The 19,357-nt window shown below is 54.3% G+C and overlaps 1 protein-coding gene across 3 annotated transcripts in view; it reads right to left on the bottom strand.

The window, feature by feature from the left end:
* Positions 1-19,357, bottom strand: part of DTX2 (deltex E3 ubiquitin ligase 2) — a 52,447-nt gene that overhangs the window by 16,961 nt on the left and 16,129 nt on the right. For 2 of the 3 annotated variants that reach the window (XM_010387425.2, XM_010387424.2), the window contains 4 exons: positions 16,756-17,112; positions 14,400-15,039; positions 5,337-5,437; positions 43-183 (listed from right to left, as the gene is read on the bottom strand). In XM_010387425.2, coding sequence (XP_010385727.1) covers positions 43-183; positions 5,337-5,437; positions 14,400-15,039; positions 16,756-17,023 — 1,150 coding nt within the window. In that variant the 5' untranslated portion in view covers positions 17,024-17,112. The remainder of the gene's footprint in view (positions 1-42; positions 184-5,336; positions 5,438-14,399; positions 15,040-16,755; positions 17,113-19,357) is intronic. The other variant, XM_010387426.2, reaches the window with a different exon arrangement.

Here is a 19,357-nt window from a genome sequence, read left to right as displayed (position 1 = left end):
AGGCTTAGCAAAGGCCAGAGAGCTTTTGGGAACAGGAACTACCTTTCATGGACATTTTCCTCAATCTCTTAACTGAGCTGTGACTTTTAGAGGCCAGACGGGAGGCGGGAGGGCTGGCGGGCTGGGGTGCGCGGCTAAGACACACGGGGAGTCCAATGGCTGACATCAGAACACTCGTCATGCCTGCACGGGTGTGAGATCAGACATGCAGAGAGGGAGAGACATTAGAAGATTCATTCGGCATGTGACGCCAACAAACTCTGCTCAGGCCAAGGACATGACACCATCAATGGCCACAGGGACCCACAGGTCTCCCTGGGGAATGCAGCCTCTAGGGGCTGCCAGGACTACCCAGGCCAGGAACCAGAGGGTGGGGCAGCCTGGCTCATGGAAGCCCTGGTCCCAGGGCCCACAGACAAGCCCATGCCCTCAGTGTGCAGGTAGGGACCGGACGGGGCCCGTGACTTTAGGAGAGCAGAGGGCAGAGGACACCACTCCAGAAAGCCGCCCAGGGCATGGGGTCTCCTGGGTAGGGCTGGCTCCAAGGGCTCAGCTTCCCCAGGAGGCCCTGGGCCTTCCTGGCTTGGGGTTACCAGGCCTCCAGCCTCCACCCGGCACTCGCTGTGTGTGCTACACGCCCCTCCTGGCTGATCTGGGTGCCACGGCCTTCAGCGACAGCACTGGGGTGGACGGGCAGGAACGTGGCCCCTGGGCCTGCTCCCACACTGCAGCGTCCTCATCCTGTGAGGGCTGGGCTGCAGCAAAGCCCCAGGCTGTGTCTATGATGCTCTCGGGCAAGGGTGGGCCTGCGGTCAGCAGCTATGCTGAGATGGACTGGCCACTCTCTCCAGAGCTCACCGCTGCCCAGTACCTGCAGGGAGCCCCACACTTGTCCTGGGGAGACTCTCCTCTGACACTACTTCCTTTGTGCTCCCTGATGACCTAGCACTTCCTGGGACACAGCGTGTCCTCCTGCTGGATGAACCTGTTCCTGCCACACCCTCGGGCTACCCCGCTCTCCATAGTGCCAGCTCCCCGGTCCTCCCTGTCATTCGTCAGTCAGGTCAAAAGCACCTCCTCTCCAGGGAAAGGGGAGGCCCGGAGCTTCTTAGCCATCCCTTAAGGTGGCTTCCAGGGTCTGCAGAACCCGGCTCAGAGGCTGGGCACAGCCAGGTGCCGGGGGAGTTGGTAGAGATCCCAGCCCTCCTGGACCCCACTCCCCATCCAGGAACAGACGGCGTGACTCAGGGGTGAGGGGCGGCCAGGCCAGCCACGGCGCCCCCATTAGAAGAACAAGGTTTCTCAACCCGGCACATGTGCCTGGCTGTGAGGACAGAAGCAGAGGCCAGCCACCAGCCTGGGCAGCACAGCCAAGGCGGGCAGGGTGAGTTGCAGTGGCCGCTCAGCAGGAGACACCAAAGCATGCATCAGAGGACGGAGGTTCGAGCCCAGGAGCGTAATGCCCGCAACGTCCCAAGCTTGTTCCTGGCTCAAATGCGGTTCCTGTGGGAACTGAATGTTGGGTGGAGAGAAGGACAAGCGGGCGCGGTGGCAGACAGATGGGAGAGGACAGGGACAGGTGCAGTTTTCCTCAAGAGAACCTGGTGCCTCTGCACTGCCCGCGTCCTCTGGGAGGACCAAAGACCAGAACACGTCTCCCTACCCAGGGTTCTCCGGCAGCACTGCCTCGGTGGGCAGGCCTTCTCTGAACACCGCCTGACGGGTCCTGGGCCTCCAAGCCTTCCGCCCCGCTCTGCTGGACTCCTCCTGCTATGCACTCTCCTCTGTTTCTATGGACTGTCTTCCCTCAGCACCAGTTCCACGAGGTCCCGCCCGCAGGTGCATCTCCAGTGCCTGGTCCCTGGGAGGCCTGCAGCCCTCTGTGTTTGCTGAGGAATGAAGACATCCCTGGGCCGCCACCAGCCCCCAGGAGGCCACGCGTGTGTGAGTGATACGCGTGTCCTTTTCAACGCAGGACCCACTCCCCTGAATTCAAGTCACAAACACACAAGTTTCAACCCAGAAGCCTGGAGAGGAGAAGGGCTAGGGACAGCCCCCAAATCACCTGAATAACTCAAGAGGGCCACAGCCTTTTTCTCTACCCATCTGGGAGGATTCCTGCTGTCAGAGCCCTGAAGAGTGAAGCCCTCACTCACTGACTCTCACTTCCAATTTGCAGACACCCCTCCTTCTAACACCCAGGGCCAGGGCTGAGATCCAAGCCTCTCCTCTGTGTGCTCTGACCTCCCCAGCCTGGGTTCGAGCCCAGCGCCAGCCCTCACCAGCTGAGCAGTCCTGGGCAGGCTACTGACACCCACCCCTGCCCCAGGCAGCAGTGTGAGCTGTGGATGGACCGCTGTTGTGACTAGATGAGGGGTGGAGACCCTGGCCCCAGCCTCACAGTCCCTACCCCCACCCGATAAAGGAGGGGCTGGGCTATGCCACAGCCAGGGGAGCTGTCACCTGGAGGCACTGTCACCTGGAAGCAGTGCCTCCAGCACCCAGTCCTTTCAAAGCATGACCTCCTGGTTATAAACCTCCTTGCAAAACCCTGTGTGCAAAGACTCGTCTCTGCAGCCGGGCATGGTACAATTCCTCAACCCACAAGCACGCCAGGGTGACAGGACACCGCTCTCCAGCTCTGGCTCTGGGGTGCTGGCCAGGCTCCTCTCATTCCCCACTCCCCTAGACAACGCTCCCCCAACAGGTACCAACACTGGGCCTTGAACTGGGGGAGGCAGCAGGCTACACAGCCTCCAGGCTCTCCTATTTCCTTAGGCCTGAACCAGCTTCCCGAATCTGTTTCCCCACAAGTAAAATGGACGTTAAAATACCTGCTTTGCTCCAGGATTGCTCTGAGATCCACAGGAACAGAGAACAGGATGGACAATTTGGGACGCAGCCTGGATAGGACCTTCAGCCTCAAGAGCAGAGGAAGGGGGCAGGTAGTAACTCCACATCCAGGGCACTCAGATCTGTGTCATGGCCTCAGAGCTCACTGTCAGGCCTGGCCAAGAAGGCTCGCGACAGCCCCAGAGCTGGAAGGAGCTGGGCCATGAGGAACCGTGTGGGGGCCCCGTCTGTTTACCCGCAACTTGTCTCCAACACCACCGCGGCCGCCCACGCACACGCGCATACACGGTACACTGTGACTTGCCCACAGTGCAGCATGGTGACTTCAGTGGGCAGGGATTTTCTGGCCAGTGTGTCTTGTTCATTCCGTCTCCCCTGCCCCACTCCAGCTCCCCTCCCTCCTGCCCCCACCTCTCTGGCTGCTCCTTCATTTTCTCTTCAGGCTTCTCTTCCCAGAGTCCCGCCCGCAGTCTCTAGCACACACGCTCCAATGAGGGGTCAGGGGTACCCCATTCCACCCCAAACTGCTCTTCTGAGGCCCACAGCCAAATCCCACTGCCCCAGAACAGCTCCACTGGCCACACCACAGCCATCGCCCCCTCCAAACCTCCCCCCAGACTCAGCAGCACCAAACTGTCATAGGCAAGAAGGCCCGGGGCTGTGTCTCAGCTCTGCTAAGGGCTGGCAGAGAATTTTTAAATTCTCCAAGCCTCAGTTTCCTCTAATGAAAATGGGAACAAAAGCCCCTACCTCAGTGATTTAAGGATGAAATGAATTCACACATGCCAAGCCCCAGGCTGCTCCTCAGTAATGACTGGCTGCGCTCCAGCAGGCCTCAGTCTACCCCCAATCCCCCCTCACAACCCCTAGCCTGATGGTTCCTGCCTCTGAATGTTTCAAGCCAAACCTCCTCCTCCACTCCACTGCCTTGAAGCTGGTCAGGCCTTGGCTGGTGCCCCCAGGTCTGAGATCAGGCTTTGCACTAGCTGCCCTGCCTCCAGACTTGTCCCCTCTCAGCCACCCTGCACTATGACAGCGACTCACCTAAAACACCAACTCATTGAATTCTGCTACATTACCCTGTGAGCAATGGCGGTGCCATCCACCTCCTTACATATCTCGCACTTTCCAGAAGTTAGAAAATAACCTCAGCTGGGCACGGCAGCTTGTGACGGGAATCCCAGCGCTTTGGGAGGCCAAAGCAGGATGATGGCTTGAGCCTGGGAGTTCAAGACCAGCCTGGGCAACATAGTAAAACCCTGTCTCTATAAAAAATAAAAAACTAGCCGGGCATGGTGGCATGTGCCTGTAATCCCAGCTACTCAGGACGATGAGCCAGAAGAATCGCTTCAGCCCAGGGGTTGGAGGCTGCAGTGCGCTATGACTGCACCACTGCACATCAGCCTGGGGAACACAGCAAGATCCTGTCTCTTATAACAAGAAAAAAAAAAAAAAAGGCCTGGTGCAGTGGCTCATGCCTGTAATCCCAGCACTTTGGGAGGCCAAGGTGGGTGGATCGCTTGAGGTCAGGAGTTCAAGACCAGCCTGGCCAACATGGCGAAACCCCATCTCTACTAAAAATACAAAAATTACCTGGGTGTGGTGGCAGGCACCTGTAATCCCAGCTACTCGGGAGGCTGAGGCAGGAGAACTGCTTGAACCTGGGAGGCAGAGGTTGCAGTGAGCCGAGATCCCACCACTGCACTCTAGCGTGGGTGACAGAGACAGACTCTGTCTCAAAAAAAGAAAAAAGAAAAAAGGAAAAAAAAACCCTGCCATGTGCGGAGCTTCTGCAAACCCTGCTAGCCAGGCTGCTGAAACAGAATGGGTGCGGGGGCTGGTGGTAGGTATTTTTAAGGATCCTTAAGGTGAAAGCATTGCTTGAGCCCAGGAGTTTAAGACTTCAGTGAGCTGGGTTAGCGCCACTGCACTCCAGCCTGCGTGACACAGCGAGACTCTGTTTCATGAAAAAAACCAAACTAAACCAAACCCAAACAGTTCCAAGATGTAAGATGTATGGTTAGTACAGCACAAGATCTGGCTGGAGCCAAAAGGTGCTTCTTATTCAAGATATAAGAGTAATTACAGCCGAAATAGGTCTATTAATTCCCCGGAGGGCTCCTTTAAGGAAATGTTTAAAGCATTTCAGGAAATGTGGACTATTTATGGACTAAATGTGGACTAAAATAGGAAAGTGACTATTTAAATATAATGCAATTTGATGCAAAAATGTTAAAGGATATGAAAAGTTCTGCACCCGAGCACCCACCATCATCAGGCCCCATGTCCCCAGAGAGCCAAAGGAGGGGTGCCTGGGCTCACTCTGGGGGGACACCATCACCAGAAAGAGGGACTGCTCCCCTAGGAAGCCCCTTTGGCTCTCCCTGAGGGTCCAGAGGGTGACAAGGCTCCACATCACAATTTCTTCCCCACTGAGTCCTGCGGAGCACAGACTGCTCTGCAGCCCAAGGGCAGGCACCTACCTGCGAGCGCCTGCTGGACTCTGCTGGGCTTTGGCATCTGCACGGGCACAGTGGCAGGGATGCTCCCCAGGCTGCAGGATGGACCACTGGGGAGGGAGGCACTGGGGGAGAAAAGAGCAGAGCTTACGGTGCTGCTGACTTATCAGAAATGAGAGCGAGAGAAACACTGTGTCGTGGCCAAGTGGGAGTCACTGAGGTGCCTTCACGTTTTCACGCTCCTTGGGTGCCTCTGCGTAGAGGCCTTTGGTTTTGCTTTCCTGGGCAATTCAAAGGACTCAGGAGGGGTGTGGTGGCTCACACCTGTAATCCCAGCACTTTGGGAGGATGAGGTGGGAGGATCACTTGAGGCCAGGAGTTTGAGGCCAACCTGAGCAACATAGTGGGACTCCATCTCCACAAAAAATTTTAAAAGTCTGCCAAGAGCAGTGGTGCACACCTCTACTTGGGAGGCTGAAGCAGGAGGATGGCTTGAACCCAGGAGGCTGAGGCTGCAGTGAGCCATGATCACATCACTGTAGTCCAGCCTGGGCAACAGAGTGAGAACCTGTCTCAAAAAAAAAAAAAAAAAAAGACTCTGAAAACAACTGTTTCATACCTATTGTGAATAAAGAAAATAAAAAGATATTTTACACCCACTAGTGTTAGCAAAATGCAGTCTTTTGGGCCGGGCACAGTGGCTCACGCCTGTAATCCCAGCACTTTGGGAGGCTGAAGCAGGTAGATCACAAGGTCAGGAGATTGATACCATCCTAACATGGAGAAACCCCGTCTCTACTAAAAATGCAAACAATTAGCTGGGCATGGTGGCACGCACCTGTAGCCCCAGCTACGCGGCAGGCTGAGGCAGGAGAATCACTTGAACCCGGGAGGTGGAGGTTGCTGAGATCGTACTACTGCACTCCAGCCTGGGCAACAAAGTGAGACTCCGTCTAAATTAAAAAAAAAAAAAAAAAAAAATAGCCGGGTGTGGTAGCTCAGCACTTTGGGAGGTCGAGGTGGGTGGATCATGAGGTCAGGAGTTCAAGACCAGCCTGGCCAAGATGGTGAAATCCCGTCTCTACTAAAACTACAAAACTTAGCCAAGCGTGGTGGCAGATGCCTGTAATCCCAGTTATTTGGGGGGCTGGGGCAGGAGAATCGTTTGAACCTGGGCAGCAGAGGTTTCAATGAGCCAAGATCACACCACTGCACTCCAGCCTGGGCAACAGAGCGAGACTCCATCTCAAAACAAACAAACAAACAAAAAATGCATGTTCTCATAGCACCTATTTAGAGGAGAAACCTGGCAGAAACCACTTTAGCAAATGCTCATGACCTTCATCACCAGTAACAGACAAGTCAGTGTCATAAACCCCATGATACGATGCTCTGGGAGGGACACATCACCATTTTGGGGGGATTTAATGTCAAAAATGCATTATCTAGCCTGGGCAACAATCAAGACCCCATCTCTAAAAGAGAAAAACTAGCCAGGTGTGTTGGCATGCACCTGTGGCCCCAGCTACTTGAGAGGTTGAGGCGGGAGGATCACTTGAGCCTGGGAGTTCAAGGCTGCAGTGAGCTATGATCTCACCACTGTACTCCAGCCCAGGCTGGAGACTCTGTCAAAAAAGAAATAATGAAGGGCATTATCTTTGTCCAAACACGGGAAAACTTAAGACAAACTCAAATTAAGGGACATTCAACAAAGCACCTCTATGAAAGTAACAAGGTTATGAAGGATAAAGACTGACAAACTGTTCCAGCCCAGACGAGGACGGGGAGAATAAGAACTGGAAGCGAAATGGGACCCTGGATTGGATCCTGGGACAGAAAGAGGACAGTAGTGGGAAACTGGTGAAAAATCAAGAAGCAAAAAACTTGAGAATATTGTACCAGTGGTAATTTTCTTTCTTTTTGGCGGGGGGCCAGGGGAGAGGGGACGGAGTCTTGCTCTGTTGCTCAGGCTGGAGTGCAGTGGTATGATGTTGGCTCACTGCAACCTCCGCTTCCCAAGTAGCTGGGACTATAGGCACATGCCACCACGCCCGGCTAATTTATGTATTTTTGGTAGAGATGGGGTTTCGCCATGTTGCCTAGGATGGTCTTGATCTCTTGACCTCGTGGTCCGCCTGCCTTGGCCTCCCAAAGTGCTGGGATTACCAGAGTGAGCCACCGGGCCGGGCCAACCAGTGGTAATTTTCTGGTTCTGACAACTGCACCATGGTTATGAAAGATGTTAATGTCAGCAGCCAGATGAGGGAGATATGGAAACTCAACTATTTTTGTTAACTTTTCTGGAAACCTAATTACTATAAAATAAAGGTTTTTTTGTTTGTTTTTAATATAAGGGTTTTGTTCCCTACAACGATTATGTTCAGGTCACTCATTTGGTCTTTGTATTTATTTTTTTTGAGGCAGAGTCTCACTCTGTGCCCCGGCTGGATGGAGTGCAGTGGCGTGATCTTGGCTCGCTGCAACATCTGCCTCACAGGTTCAAGCAATTCTCATGCCTCAGCCTCCCAAGTAGCTGGGATTACAGGCGTGTGCCACCACACCCTGCTAAGTTTTGTATATTTAGTAGAGATGGGGGTTTCTTCATGTTGGCCAGGCTGGTCTCAAACTCCTGACCTCAGGTGATCTGCCCACCTCAGCCTCCCAAAGTGCTGGGATTACAGGCATGAGGTACTACACCTGGCCACTCATTTGGTTTTAAGTCATCATACTTCTTTTTTTTTTTTTTTTAGAGGTAGGGTCATGCCAGCAGAGTGACACGGGGGAAGCATGCTGGGCTCATAGAGTTGGGCTCTTACTCTGTTGGAGCTCAAGCCCTTAGCTGGAGTGCAGTGGTACAATCATAGCTCACTGCAGCCTCCACCTCCCAGGCTCAAGTGATCCTCCTGCCTCACCCTCCTGAGAAGCTGGGACTACAGGTGAGCACCACCACACCTGGCTAGTTTTTTAAAAATATATATATAAACAGAATCTTGCTATGTTGTCCAGGCTGGTCTGAAACTCCTGGCCTCAAGAGATCCTCTCACCTTGGCCTCCGAAAGCACTGGGATTATGGGCATGAGCCACTGTGCATGGTCTGAGTTTGTTGACTGTTCTCAAACAGGATTGCCTCTGTGGCCGTGCTACGCAAACAGCAGCTTCTTGCTCTCCTCGCTTACTCCCAATCCAAAGGCAAGGCTGGCAGTGGATCTGGGGGCCCTGATAATGCCAAGAAGGGCAGGGAGTCTGGACACTTGGGTCAAGGTCCTGGCTCTACTGAACACTCACATTTTCATTCATTTGGAGCAAACCCCTCCCCTTCCTCAGCCGGTTTCAACTCTTCCCCACCTTTTTTTTTCCCTCAGAGTCTTGCGCTCTGTCGCCCAGGCTGGAGTGCAGTGGCGTGATCTTGGCTCACTGCAACCTCTCTGCCTCCCAGGCTCAAGCAATTCTCCTGCCTCAGCCTCCCGAGTAGCTGGGATTACAGGAGCCCGCCACCGTGCCCGGCTAATTTTTGTATTTTTAGTAGAGACAGGGTTTCACCATATTGGCCAGGCTAGTCTTGAACTCCTGAACTCAAGTGATCCACCCACCTCGCCCTCCCAAAACATTGGGATTACAAGCGTGAGCCACCTGCCCAGCCCTCTTGTCCTTTTTTTTTTTTTTTTTTTTTAAAGGAAAGTGGATCATCTCTGATGGTCTCTACAACTCTAAGGTTCTGTAAGTGAAGGCATTCAGGACCCTCTAGGGCAGCACTGAGCTCAAGCCCTTAGTTAGAGCCCAGAAAGCTGAAGTTTGGCACTGCAAGTCTACAAAACAAATGGGCTATGCAGCAGGCTAGGCGTCACTGGCCCAGAGGGGCTCTAAGCCCATGGTGCTCCTCCTCCCACCACCCCCACCAGAGATGGGGTCCCTGACTGCTCCACCCCACAGAAAAATCCCAGGAAGTGAGGTCTTCCTTCACCAGGGAGAGGCACATATCTGAATGAGAAGGCTTGCTTCTGTTCTAACAAGAACGAACAAGAAGTCCTTGCTTCCAAGGACTAGAGCAGAAAGCAGAAGCACAGTGAGGCTTCCAATGGGCGCCCACCCTGTGACTGGAGAGCAGGAAACCAGGAGTGTGTTCTGTAAAAAGCTCTAAAAATGTCACCACTTCCCCCATAAAATCACAGTTCCTCCCTGGTGTGTGTCCCTGCTGTGACCTCTAGGAACTGAACCATACAAGGATACAGAGGTTCCCAAGATGGGGGCCCCCGGGGTGGATGGAACCTCAGAGGTTATCAATCGCCCTCATCATCCTCAGAGGGCTCGGACCTGCAGAACGTTCCCAGATGGGGGCACCAACTGCCCCCCGAAGTGTCCTTCTCTGAGAAGTCCCTATAGTTATGACCTCAGGCACCCTCCTCCTCTCCCCGACTCCTGGTCCACCTATTAGGCCCTCCCTGGCTTTCCTGTCTGTGACCATCTCCAGGAGATCCCAGACAGCGTGGGAAACGTGAGACATGAGGACTCCGAGGTTTCTATGCAGGGCGAGGGGTAAAGCCAGGAGGCTGGAGAGGAAGGAGATCCAAAGCCCCTCTCCAAGGCCACACCCTCTGGGATTGGGGCTGGCAGCCAGTCCCATGAGCTGCAGAGGCTGGAGACGATGCTAGAAGCGTATGCTCCCGCTCAAAGCCGTGTGCGCTGGGCATGGCAAGTCCCCTTCCCGAGCCTCAATTCCTCTACCTATGAGGATGATTCCCAAAGGCCGCCAGGGCAGTGATGAGACCCAGGACAAATATCCGTGGGGTCCAGGTCTTGCAGGAGCAGAGGGAGGTGAAGCCAGGCCCTAAGGTCCACCAGGTACTTTCCTGTAGGGCCCTAACTACATCCTGAAAACCACTGCAACAATAGAGCAGAAGGCAACCTCAGAAACTGACCAGTCCGACCCTCCCTCAGCTTAAAAGAAGAAGAGGCAGGGCACAGTGGCTCACACTTGTAATCCCAGTGCTTTGGGAGGCCAAGAGTTTAGGACCAGCCTGGGCAATATAGTGAGACCCGTCTCTACAAAAAATTTTAAAAATTAGCTGGACACAGTAGCACAAGCCTGTAGTCCTGGCCACTCAGGAGGCTGAGGCAGGAGGATCCCTTGAGCCCAGGAGTTTGAGGCTGCAGTGAGCCATGATCACGCCACTTCACTCTAGCCTGGGTGACAGAGTGAGAGAGACCCTGTCTCTTAAAAAAACCAAAACAAAACAAAAAGCAAAGAAAAAGAAAAGAAAGAAGAAAAAAATAAAGAGAGAAGAGACCCGGGGCCTACCATAAGTCAGGAGCAAGGCCCCATCTGGGCCCCATGACTCCAATCCCACAAGCCAAAAGACAGGCGGCCGCAGGAGGAAGAGGAAGTGAGTTCTTTCAGAGGCAAGGGCAGGAGCAGCAGCAGCCGCCCACCACAGCAGCAAGCCACCAAGAGCTGAGCGGGCGCAGTTTTGTAGGGCCACTGAGCCATTCGGCACAGAGCAAAACGCCCACAGGCTTCACCTTGCTGAGCTGTGACAGACTGCTGGTCATAACCACCACCCCAAGCCATGCAAGTGCTATGCAGTGTCACACCCTCTCCGTTAAGGGAGACAAGAGCGTGCATGACACATTTAGGAAAGATTTCCATCCAACATCATCGAAACACAAGTTCTGATGCTTAAAGGAATCAACTTCAGCTACCAGGAAATCTGCCACCCAGCAACTCAGCCCCAGATGACGTGCTTTCTTGTATCATGGCCTATTCCCAGGGGGCACGTGGAAGCTGTGCACATGAGTTCCTGGAAATTTTTCGATTTCATGCGCTCACATGGTATTTCTAGTGGCTGCCAGTAAAAAGTCGGTTCTCGGGCCTCCCCACCCCATGGCGCTGGCTCTAGACGGGCCCTGCCTGCCCTGCCTGCCCCCCTCACATCCAAGGTAACTTTCACCTGCTGCTGTTGACAAGCACTTGGCTGTGAGAACCTTGCCGCCTGCTAGGTTAAGAGGTCAGGTATTTACTAAGCCCTATCTGGCTCTATACCCATCAGAGGAGGGTTAACTGCAGGGGGCCTCACTACAAATCAGGCAGGGGAAAAGCCTGTTTTTCAGCGCATGGATAGGCCCGTGAAGGTGAATGACACCTCTCCAGCTCCAAGAAAACCAAAGGAATCAGGATGCACCTACACCTACCCCAGGAGACAGGCCCCTTTGAGGCTGTTTCTACTAACAGAGCCTGCTGGCCTGGTTCCCTCCTGACTTACAATGTGGGGCAAGACACAGCATGCCCAGCCCAGCACCAAGGGAAGACAGACTGGCCCAGCCACCTTCTTTTCTGTAACTTGCCTGGCCCACACCAGTAGGACCCACATCAACTACTTCTGCAGGCCCTCAGGCTAGGGATAAGGACCCCAGAGAAATACTGGGGGAAACAGAAATGGTTTAGTAAAGACTAGTGGGGCCCAATATCAGGAGAAAGGAACAAAGCCACATTAAGTCACTTGACTCAACTCCAGAATCCCACTCTAGCACTATCCAGAAATTTGCCTCAAAATAATTCCTAAGAACTTAAGAAGCTCCGGGAGGCTGGGTGAAACAGAGCTGACAGAAGTCCCAGTGCCTCTAAGAACCCTCCTGGGCCTGTGGATAGAGTATACTGTTCTCTGAAACAGGCTGACCCAGATATTCAGGGCGGGAAGTTGAGGCAGCACCTCCCTGAGCCTGACTTGCCTATGTCTATGTCCTCAGAGAACCCCAATAACACCTTCCTGTACTTGAAACTCCCAGAAAGATCTCAGATGCACGTGCCCCAACTCCTGGCAGAAGATGCCCATGAAAACTCTGACTCACCCAAGGCCCATCACCCTCCTGTCTACTGGCCTCCTCCTAGCTCATCCCTCAAGAGGCCTTTTGGGCCAGGTGTGATGGCTCATGCCTATAATCTCAGCACTTTGGAAGGCTGAGGCAACAGGATTGCTTGAGGCCAGGAATTCAAGACTAGCCTGGACAACATGGCAAGACCTTGCCGATACATAAAACTGAAAAATCAGCCGGGTGTGGTAGTGTACACCTGTGGTCCCAGCTACTCAGGAGGCTGAGGCAGGAGGATCACTTGAGCACAGCAGTTCGAGCCTGCAGTGAACCATGACTGCACCGCTGTACTCTAGCCTGGGTGACACAGCAAAACCCTGTCTCTAAAAATTGTAATAAAATTAAATTAAAATGTATTAAAAGAGCCCCCTGCCTTCCCGGGAGCGTCAAGAACTCCCCATGTGCCCCAGATAGCGCACTCTTGGGGCCTGGGCTGAATCCCAGCTCTGGCACTTGCTGGCTGCATCGCCAACTTCATGGGCCTGGACGTGCTCCCCTGTAAGTGAAGAGCACTGCTCAGCCTGAGCGCGTCGTGGCATGAGTGAAGTCACTCATGCAGCCTGCTCAGGAGGGCCTGGCACATGACATGAACGAATAAGTGGGAGGCGCTGTCACTGTGTCTTACACAAACTGGCAGGGTCCTCAGAAACACAGTCTGAAAAAATACTAGAGGTCCGAGAAGTTGCCAAGGAGGTCTCGACCACCCTGAGAAGTTTCAGCCCTTGACGTGGGTGCAGTAGGCAGGGGTGGGCCAGTGAGCAGGGAGGCAGCAGGATGCTGACCAGGGTCAGTGCCCACACACTACCTCACCACCCACACCAGCACACTCTCGGAAAGCCCCGTCCCAGCTACCACTCTGAATTCTCAAAATGTGCTCCAAGCCCAACACTCTCAATAATGAATGACGAAGTCCTAAGTCAGCCAGAGTGTCAGAGGGCTACAGCCAGCCCAGAGCATTCACCTTGGCCAAATCCAGGGAAATCCAGGGGTGTTCCTCATTTTATCTTTTTTTTTTTTTTTGAGATGGAGTTTCACTCTTTGTCGCCCAGGCTGGAGTACAGTGGCGTGATCTCAGCTCATTGCAACATCCACCTCCTGGGTTCAAGGGATTCTCTTGCCTCAGCCTTCCAAGTAGCTGGGATTATAGGCGCTGACCACCATGCCTGGCTAATTTTTGTATTTTTAGTAGAGATGGGGTTTCATCATATTGGCCAGGCTAGTCTCGAACTCCTGACCTCAGATGACACCTCTGCCTCGGCCTCCCAAAGTGCTGGGATTACACACGTGAGCCACTGGGCCCAGCTTTAAGACAGGGTCTCGCTCTGTCGCCTAGGGGCTGGAGTGCAGTGGCACGATCACAGCTCACTGCTGCCTCGACTTCCTGGGCTCAAGCGATCCTCCTGCCTCAGTCTCCTGAGTAGCTGGGATCACAGGTGTGCACCACCATGCCTGGCTAATTAAAAGTTTTTTTTTGTGTGTGAAGATGAGGTCTCACTATGTTGCTCAGGCTGGTTTCTGACTCCTGGGCTCAAATGATCTTCCTGCCTTGGCCTCCCAAAGTGCTGGGATTAAAAGTGTCAGCCTCTGTGCTTGGCCAATCTCCTCACTTTAAATGCCACCTGCTCTGGTCTGCACCGGGCCCATGGCATCATTATCTTTCTCTCAAGGAGCTGAGTGCTTTACCAGGCACTCTGGGCTGGGCTGCATCAGCAGGGGGCCAGGTCACCCATGCCACCTGCAGCCACTGCCACATGCTCCACATTCTGTCCTCCCTCACACCGCGCTGACAGCCCCCTACACTAGACTGGGGCTCAGGGGTAAGGGCTGATGCTCTGGTCTCTGGGTCTTCACGACCTGGCACATGGCAGGAGTCAGTGTACAGGCAGTGACCCGGTATTCTTGGGCACAATGCTCGCCGTGCAGCCCGCAAGCAGAGGCCACAGGCCTCTAACTCTGCTCCCTGTGGAGGGTCCCATCATCGTGAGTGAAAGGACTGTAGATTCTAACCTGTGTGGTGACCACCAGGACTCGGGTACAAGGGGTCAGGTAGGCTCTGGACGGCCACGGCACCTCAGCACCCATATGGCACATGCACATGAGATGCCATGGCAGGGACCACCCAGGGGGCAGGAGCCGCGTCTGCAGGAATTGGGTTGAGTCTTCCCAGCCAAGTAAGAGCGGAAACACAGGGCAGACAAAACGAGTGGCTGTTGCCCACGATACCTGACTGCACCAGAAGTGGAGGATCCTGGGGGCAGGTGCTGCAGTCCCAGGTGGGAGAGGCTGGAGCGGTAGAGGGGCTGGCTCCCCAGGGAGGGAGGAGCTGCGCCCCAGGGGTTGGTGGTGTTCAGCCTGGGCGCAGACCGAGCCCCGGAGAGCAAGGGTTTGCTGTATGGTGCAAAGGCCTGGTGGGTCCCAAACACAAAAGCGGTCCTGTGCGGGGGGTGCTGGGGGGCGGGGTATGCAGGGAGGTTGGTCATGGAGTGGCGGTAGCGGCCTGACACGGGGCCAGTTCCGCTGCCGCTGAGGCACTGGTGGCAAGAGCAGGCAATGCCCGTGTGGCCCGGCGGAGCGATGATGGTGGTCACCGGGTAAGGCGGCCCTGCTTGGCGCCGCACACTGCGGCAGAAGCTGGAAGTCTTGTTGGTCTGTGTTTGGGTGGCATAGTTGACAGTGTAGTTGTACCCCAGGGGGGCCAAGTCCACGAGCTGGTTGCCCCTGGCCACCTGCTGCTCCAGATAGTCACAGACGCTGGCTTCGTAGGCGGTCCAGGAGCCATCGTCGCCCAGCCACTCCCAGACGACACCTCGGCCAGGGGCTGAGTGCTGGGGGAACAGGTGTCTCCGCACAGCCCGCATGGTGCCTGTTTTCAAAGAAAAACAAAAGGTTAGTCTGCTAGCATCCCCAAAATACAAGGAACGTTCAAATTGTTTCTTCAACAGCCCAAATAAACAAATAGGAACACAGTAGGTACACAGTCATGCTGCTATTTGTTTATTTATTTTTAGAGACAGGGTCCCCTTTGTCGCCCAGGCTGCAGTGCCGTGATGTGATCATAGTTCTCTGCCACCCTGACCTCCTGGGCTCAAGCGATCCTCCTGCCTTAGCCTCCTGAAGAGCTGGGACTACAGGCACATGACACTACACCCAGCTAACTTCAAATCGACAGCCTCTATGACACCTGCCACTTTCATTCCCCAATTAACACTTCCTGCTCTCCACCACAATATGCAATTTCGGTGTTATTATTTATCCTGTCTGCTCTCTTTCTCAGCTGACTTCACACAACGTGAAGGCAATGACTTGGGAGCTGACTGACAGCCACAGTTTTCACAGACTCTACGACACTCCTGACAAAGATTAACACAGAGTTTCCAGGGCTGGGCGTGATAGCTCAAGCCTGTAATCCCAACACTTTCGGAGGCCAAGGCAGGAAGATCACTTGAGCTCAGGAGTTGAAGACCAGCCTGGGCAACACAGGGAGACGGAGACCCTGTCTCTACAAAGAACAAAAAACAAAAACAAAAAAAGAAAAAAAATCCCATACTTTTTAAAAAAATTTAAAATTAAAATTGGAAAAAAAAAAAAAAAGGAAAAACCAGTTTCTCAAGTTTCGGCACTGGTGACACTATGGGCCAGTAAGTCCTTATTGCAGGGCCAGCTCTATACGCTGCAGGACGGCGAGCAGCATCCCTGGCCTCCACCCACCAGATGCCAGGAGCACCCCCACCTCCTACCTACTCAGCTATGACAACCAACAATGTCTCCAAACATTGTCAGATGGCCCTGGGGATAAAATCACCCTGGATTGGAGGAAGGGACGGCTCCAAGAGGAAACTGGTGCCTCATTCTCAATAATCCTGATCAAAACACACTGCAGGTCCAGGCGCAGTGGCTCACGCCTGTAATCCCAGCATTTTGGGAGGCTGAGGCAGGCAGATCACCTGAGGTCAGGAGCTCGAGACCAGCCTGGCCAACATGGCAAAACCCTGTCTCTACTAAAAATACAAAAATTAGCCAGGTGTGGTGGTGGGTGCCTGTAATCCCAGCTACTCGGGAAGCTGAGGCAGGAGAATTGCTCAAATCCAGGAGGCAAGGGTTGCAGTGCCGAGATCACACCATTGCACTCCAGCCTGGGCAACAGAGCGAGACTCTGTCTCAAAAAAAAAAAAAAGATCAAAACACATCGCAGACCAAAAAGCAGAAGTGCACACATGCAGAGGGGCGCAGTTGCCTGCCCAGGGCACACAGCCATTGAGTGGCGGGACAGGGCCCTCTGAACTCCCATGGCGCAGCACCTCTATGCCGGCCTGCCTGCCAAAGAGACCCTCCAACCTCTGCGGTCGGGACAGGCATTTCTGCTTTGCGAGACAAGGGGGAGGGCCTCCCACAGCGTCTCACTGTGAGCTGCATTCAACCTGTGTGGATATTCCCACTCACTGCACCCACCCACCACCACGTGTGCTACAGGGAGAGAGCAGCTCTGTAGGTCACGTCCATCACCCCAACACCTGGCACAGAGCCTGTGGGAAAGCAGGCGCGGTGCCCAGATATGTGCGAGAGGCAGACAGCATCTTACCAGTGTCCTGGCGGAACTGGGTCCAGCTGGGGAGGTCAATGATGTAAGGGGCCAGCGAGGGGTCTGCCTGGCCCAAGGGGATGCTGTGGGCCAGGCTCCCGAGCCCGAAGCGTTGGCCCTTCTGTTGGACAAACTGCTGCTCGATGAAGCTGCAGACAGCGGCGCTGTAGGGGTGCCAGGTGCCCAGCCCGTCCTGCCATTCCCACACGGCCACAGCCACGGGGCTGGTGTACACCTGCACCAGGGAAGGGCTTGGGGCCATGGCCATCTTCCCAAGGAGTCCTGCTGCTTTCCCAAACGGCTTCAGACCCCTCTGGCCTGGAGTCCTGGGGTCATTGCCCAGAGCCTCCGGCAGATCTGTGAACAGGACAGACACGAGCAGTTACCAATGTACTGCAGTAGCCCTGCAGAGTCAGCCTCAGAGCAGGGGAAACACACCATGCTTTTCTACAGCTGATTTTTTTTTTTTTTTTTGGGATACAGAGTCTCACTCTGTCACCCAGGCTGGAGTGCAGCAGTGCGATCTTGGCTCATGGTAGCCTCAAACTCCTGGGCTCAAGCAATCCTCACAACTCAGCCGCCAGAGCAGCTGGGACAATAGGCATTTGCCGCCACACCCAGCTGACTTTTTTCCTTTTTGTAGAGACGGTGTCTGTGTTGCCCAGGCTGGTCTCAAACTCCTAGCCTCAAGGGATCGACTTGGCTCAGCTTTCCCAAGTGCTGGGATCACAGGTGTGAGCCACCGCGCCTGGTCTCACGCTTGCTTTTCTTACCCTAACACCTTAAGGGCACCATGAATCAAGAACCTGATCCTGCCGGGCGCGGTGGCTCAAGCCTGTAATCCCAGCACTTTGGGAGGCCGAGACGGGCGGATCACGAGGTCAGGAGATCGAGACCATCCTGGCGAACACGGTGAAACCCCGTCTCTACTAAAAAATACAAAAAACTAGCTGGGCGAGGTGGCGGGCGCCTGTAGTCCCAGCTACTCGGGAGGCTGAGGTGGGAGAATGGCATAAACCCGGGAGGTGGCGCTTGCAGTGAGCTGAGATCCGGCCACTGCACTCCAGCCTGGTCGACAGAGCAAGACTCCGTCTCAAAAAAAAAAAAAAAAAAAGAACCTGATCCTGCCTCTTTACTCTGGCAGCCAGGAAGAATTCAAAGTCAATCCTGCAGCCTACCTACCGCCACACAGGCCCATGAAGAAAGAGCAGCGGAAATTCCGGGTGCTAGTCACCAGCGCTGGCTTCTTTCTTGCTACTGGTAATTCCCCTCTGGCCCAACTGCTTAGTGTATCATTTCATCATGCATGCATTTCTTTTTTCATTGAGATGGAGTTTCACTCTTGTCGCCCAGGCTGGAGTGCAATGGTGTGATCTGGGTTCATTGCAACCTCCGCCTCCCAGGTGGGTTCAAGTGATTCTCCTGCCTCAGCCTCCCAAGTAGCTAGGACTACAGGCATGCGCCACCACGCCCAGCTAGTTTTTTACACTTTTAGTAGAAACGGGGTTTCACCATGTTGGCCAGGCTGGTCTCAAATTCCTGACCTCAGGTGATCCACCCATCTCAGCCTCCCTATTAGCATCCACCATGCTGAAGATGAGAACCCACCATGTCTCAGAAAGCAGCAGGGGTTCTGGGACACAGGTTCTAGCTCCTCATGTCTCCAGAGTGCCCTGGAAGCATCACTGACCACAAAGGAAGCCCTAGATGGGCACCGAATCACCCCTCTCCGGCCTCTGCAAGGTTGTCTGCACCCACTCCCCTGCCTGGCCCCTGCTGACAGGCCACCAGGCCCAGCGAGTTCTTCCCCACATCCCAAGCTCCCCACCTCCTGAGACCTTCTCCTTGTAGTCGCTCCAGCCCACCCTCTTCCCTTGCAAACACTCCACATCCTCCAGGCCCAGCTTGCGTCGCTCAGGATGACCTATCACATGCTCTCTGCAGCCTCCACAGCACCGACCAGAACCCTAGTAACCGCATCCACCCGTGGCTGTAACCATGGTCCTTCTACTCCTCCCCAGGTGGCAGCAATCCCAAGCCTGCCTCATTCACAGCTGCATCTCTGGGACCCAGCCAGGGCGTGCCACGTGGTGAGTGTTCTAGAATGTTCTATACACCACTTCAGAATGACAGAGTGAAGGTGGACAATGATTCCAGTTGGCACCTGCAGTTGTCTGAATGAGAAGAGGCCTGCAAATGCCCCACATGATGGCTGCCCCCCATGGCACTGGCTGTTGGAGTGCCGATCTAGGGTCCAACATTTAGCAACCAACATCAAATGTCCTAGTCTCTCCTAAGCCACACAGACTGATAAGGTGACATTTCTCTCACTTATGGACAGGAAACCAAGGCTGAAAGAGGACTGGGTGTGGTGGCTCACACCTGTAATGCCAGTGTTTAGGAAGGCTGGGACAGGAGGGTCGTTTGAGCCCAGGAGTTTGAGGCCAGCCTGGGCAACATAGTGAGATCCCATCTCTGCAGAAAATTTAAAAATTAGCCAGGTGTGGAGGCGCACGCCAATAGTCCCAGCTACTCAAGAGGCTGAGGCGGGAAGATGGCTTGAGCCCAGGAGTTGGAGGCTGTAGTGAGTTATAATCCGAAG

The sequence above is a fragment of the Rhinopithecus roxellana genome, chromosome 6 (assembly GCF_007565055.1).
Source record: "Rhinopithecus roxellana isolate Shanxi Qingling chromosome 6, ASM756505v1, whole genome shotgun sequence".
Taxonomy (NCBI): Eukaryota; Metazoa; Chordata; class Mammalia; order Primates; family Cercopithecidae; genus Rhinopithecus; species Rhinopithecus roxellana.
Note: the sequence above shows the minus strand (reverse complement) of the source record. Positions and strands in the feature narration are given on the sequence as shown.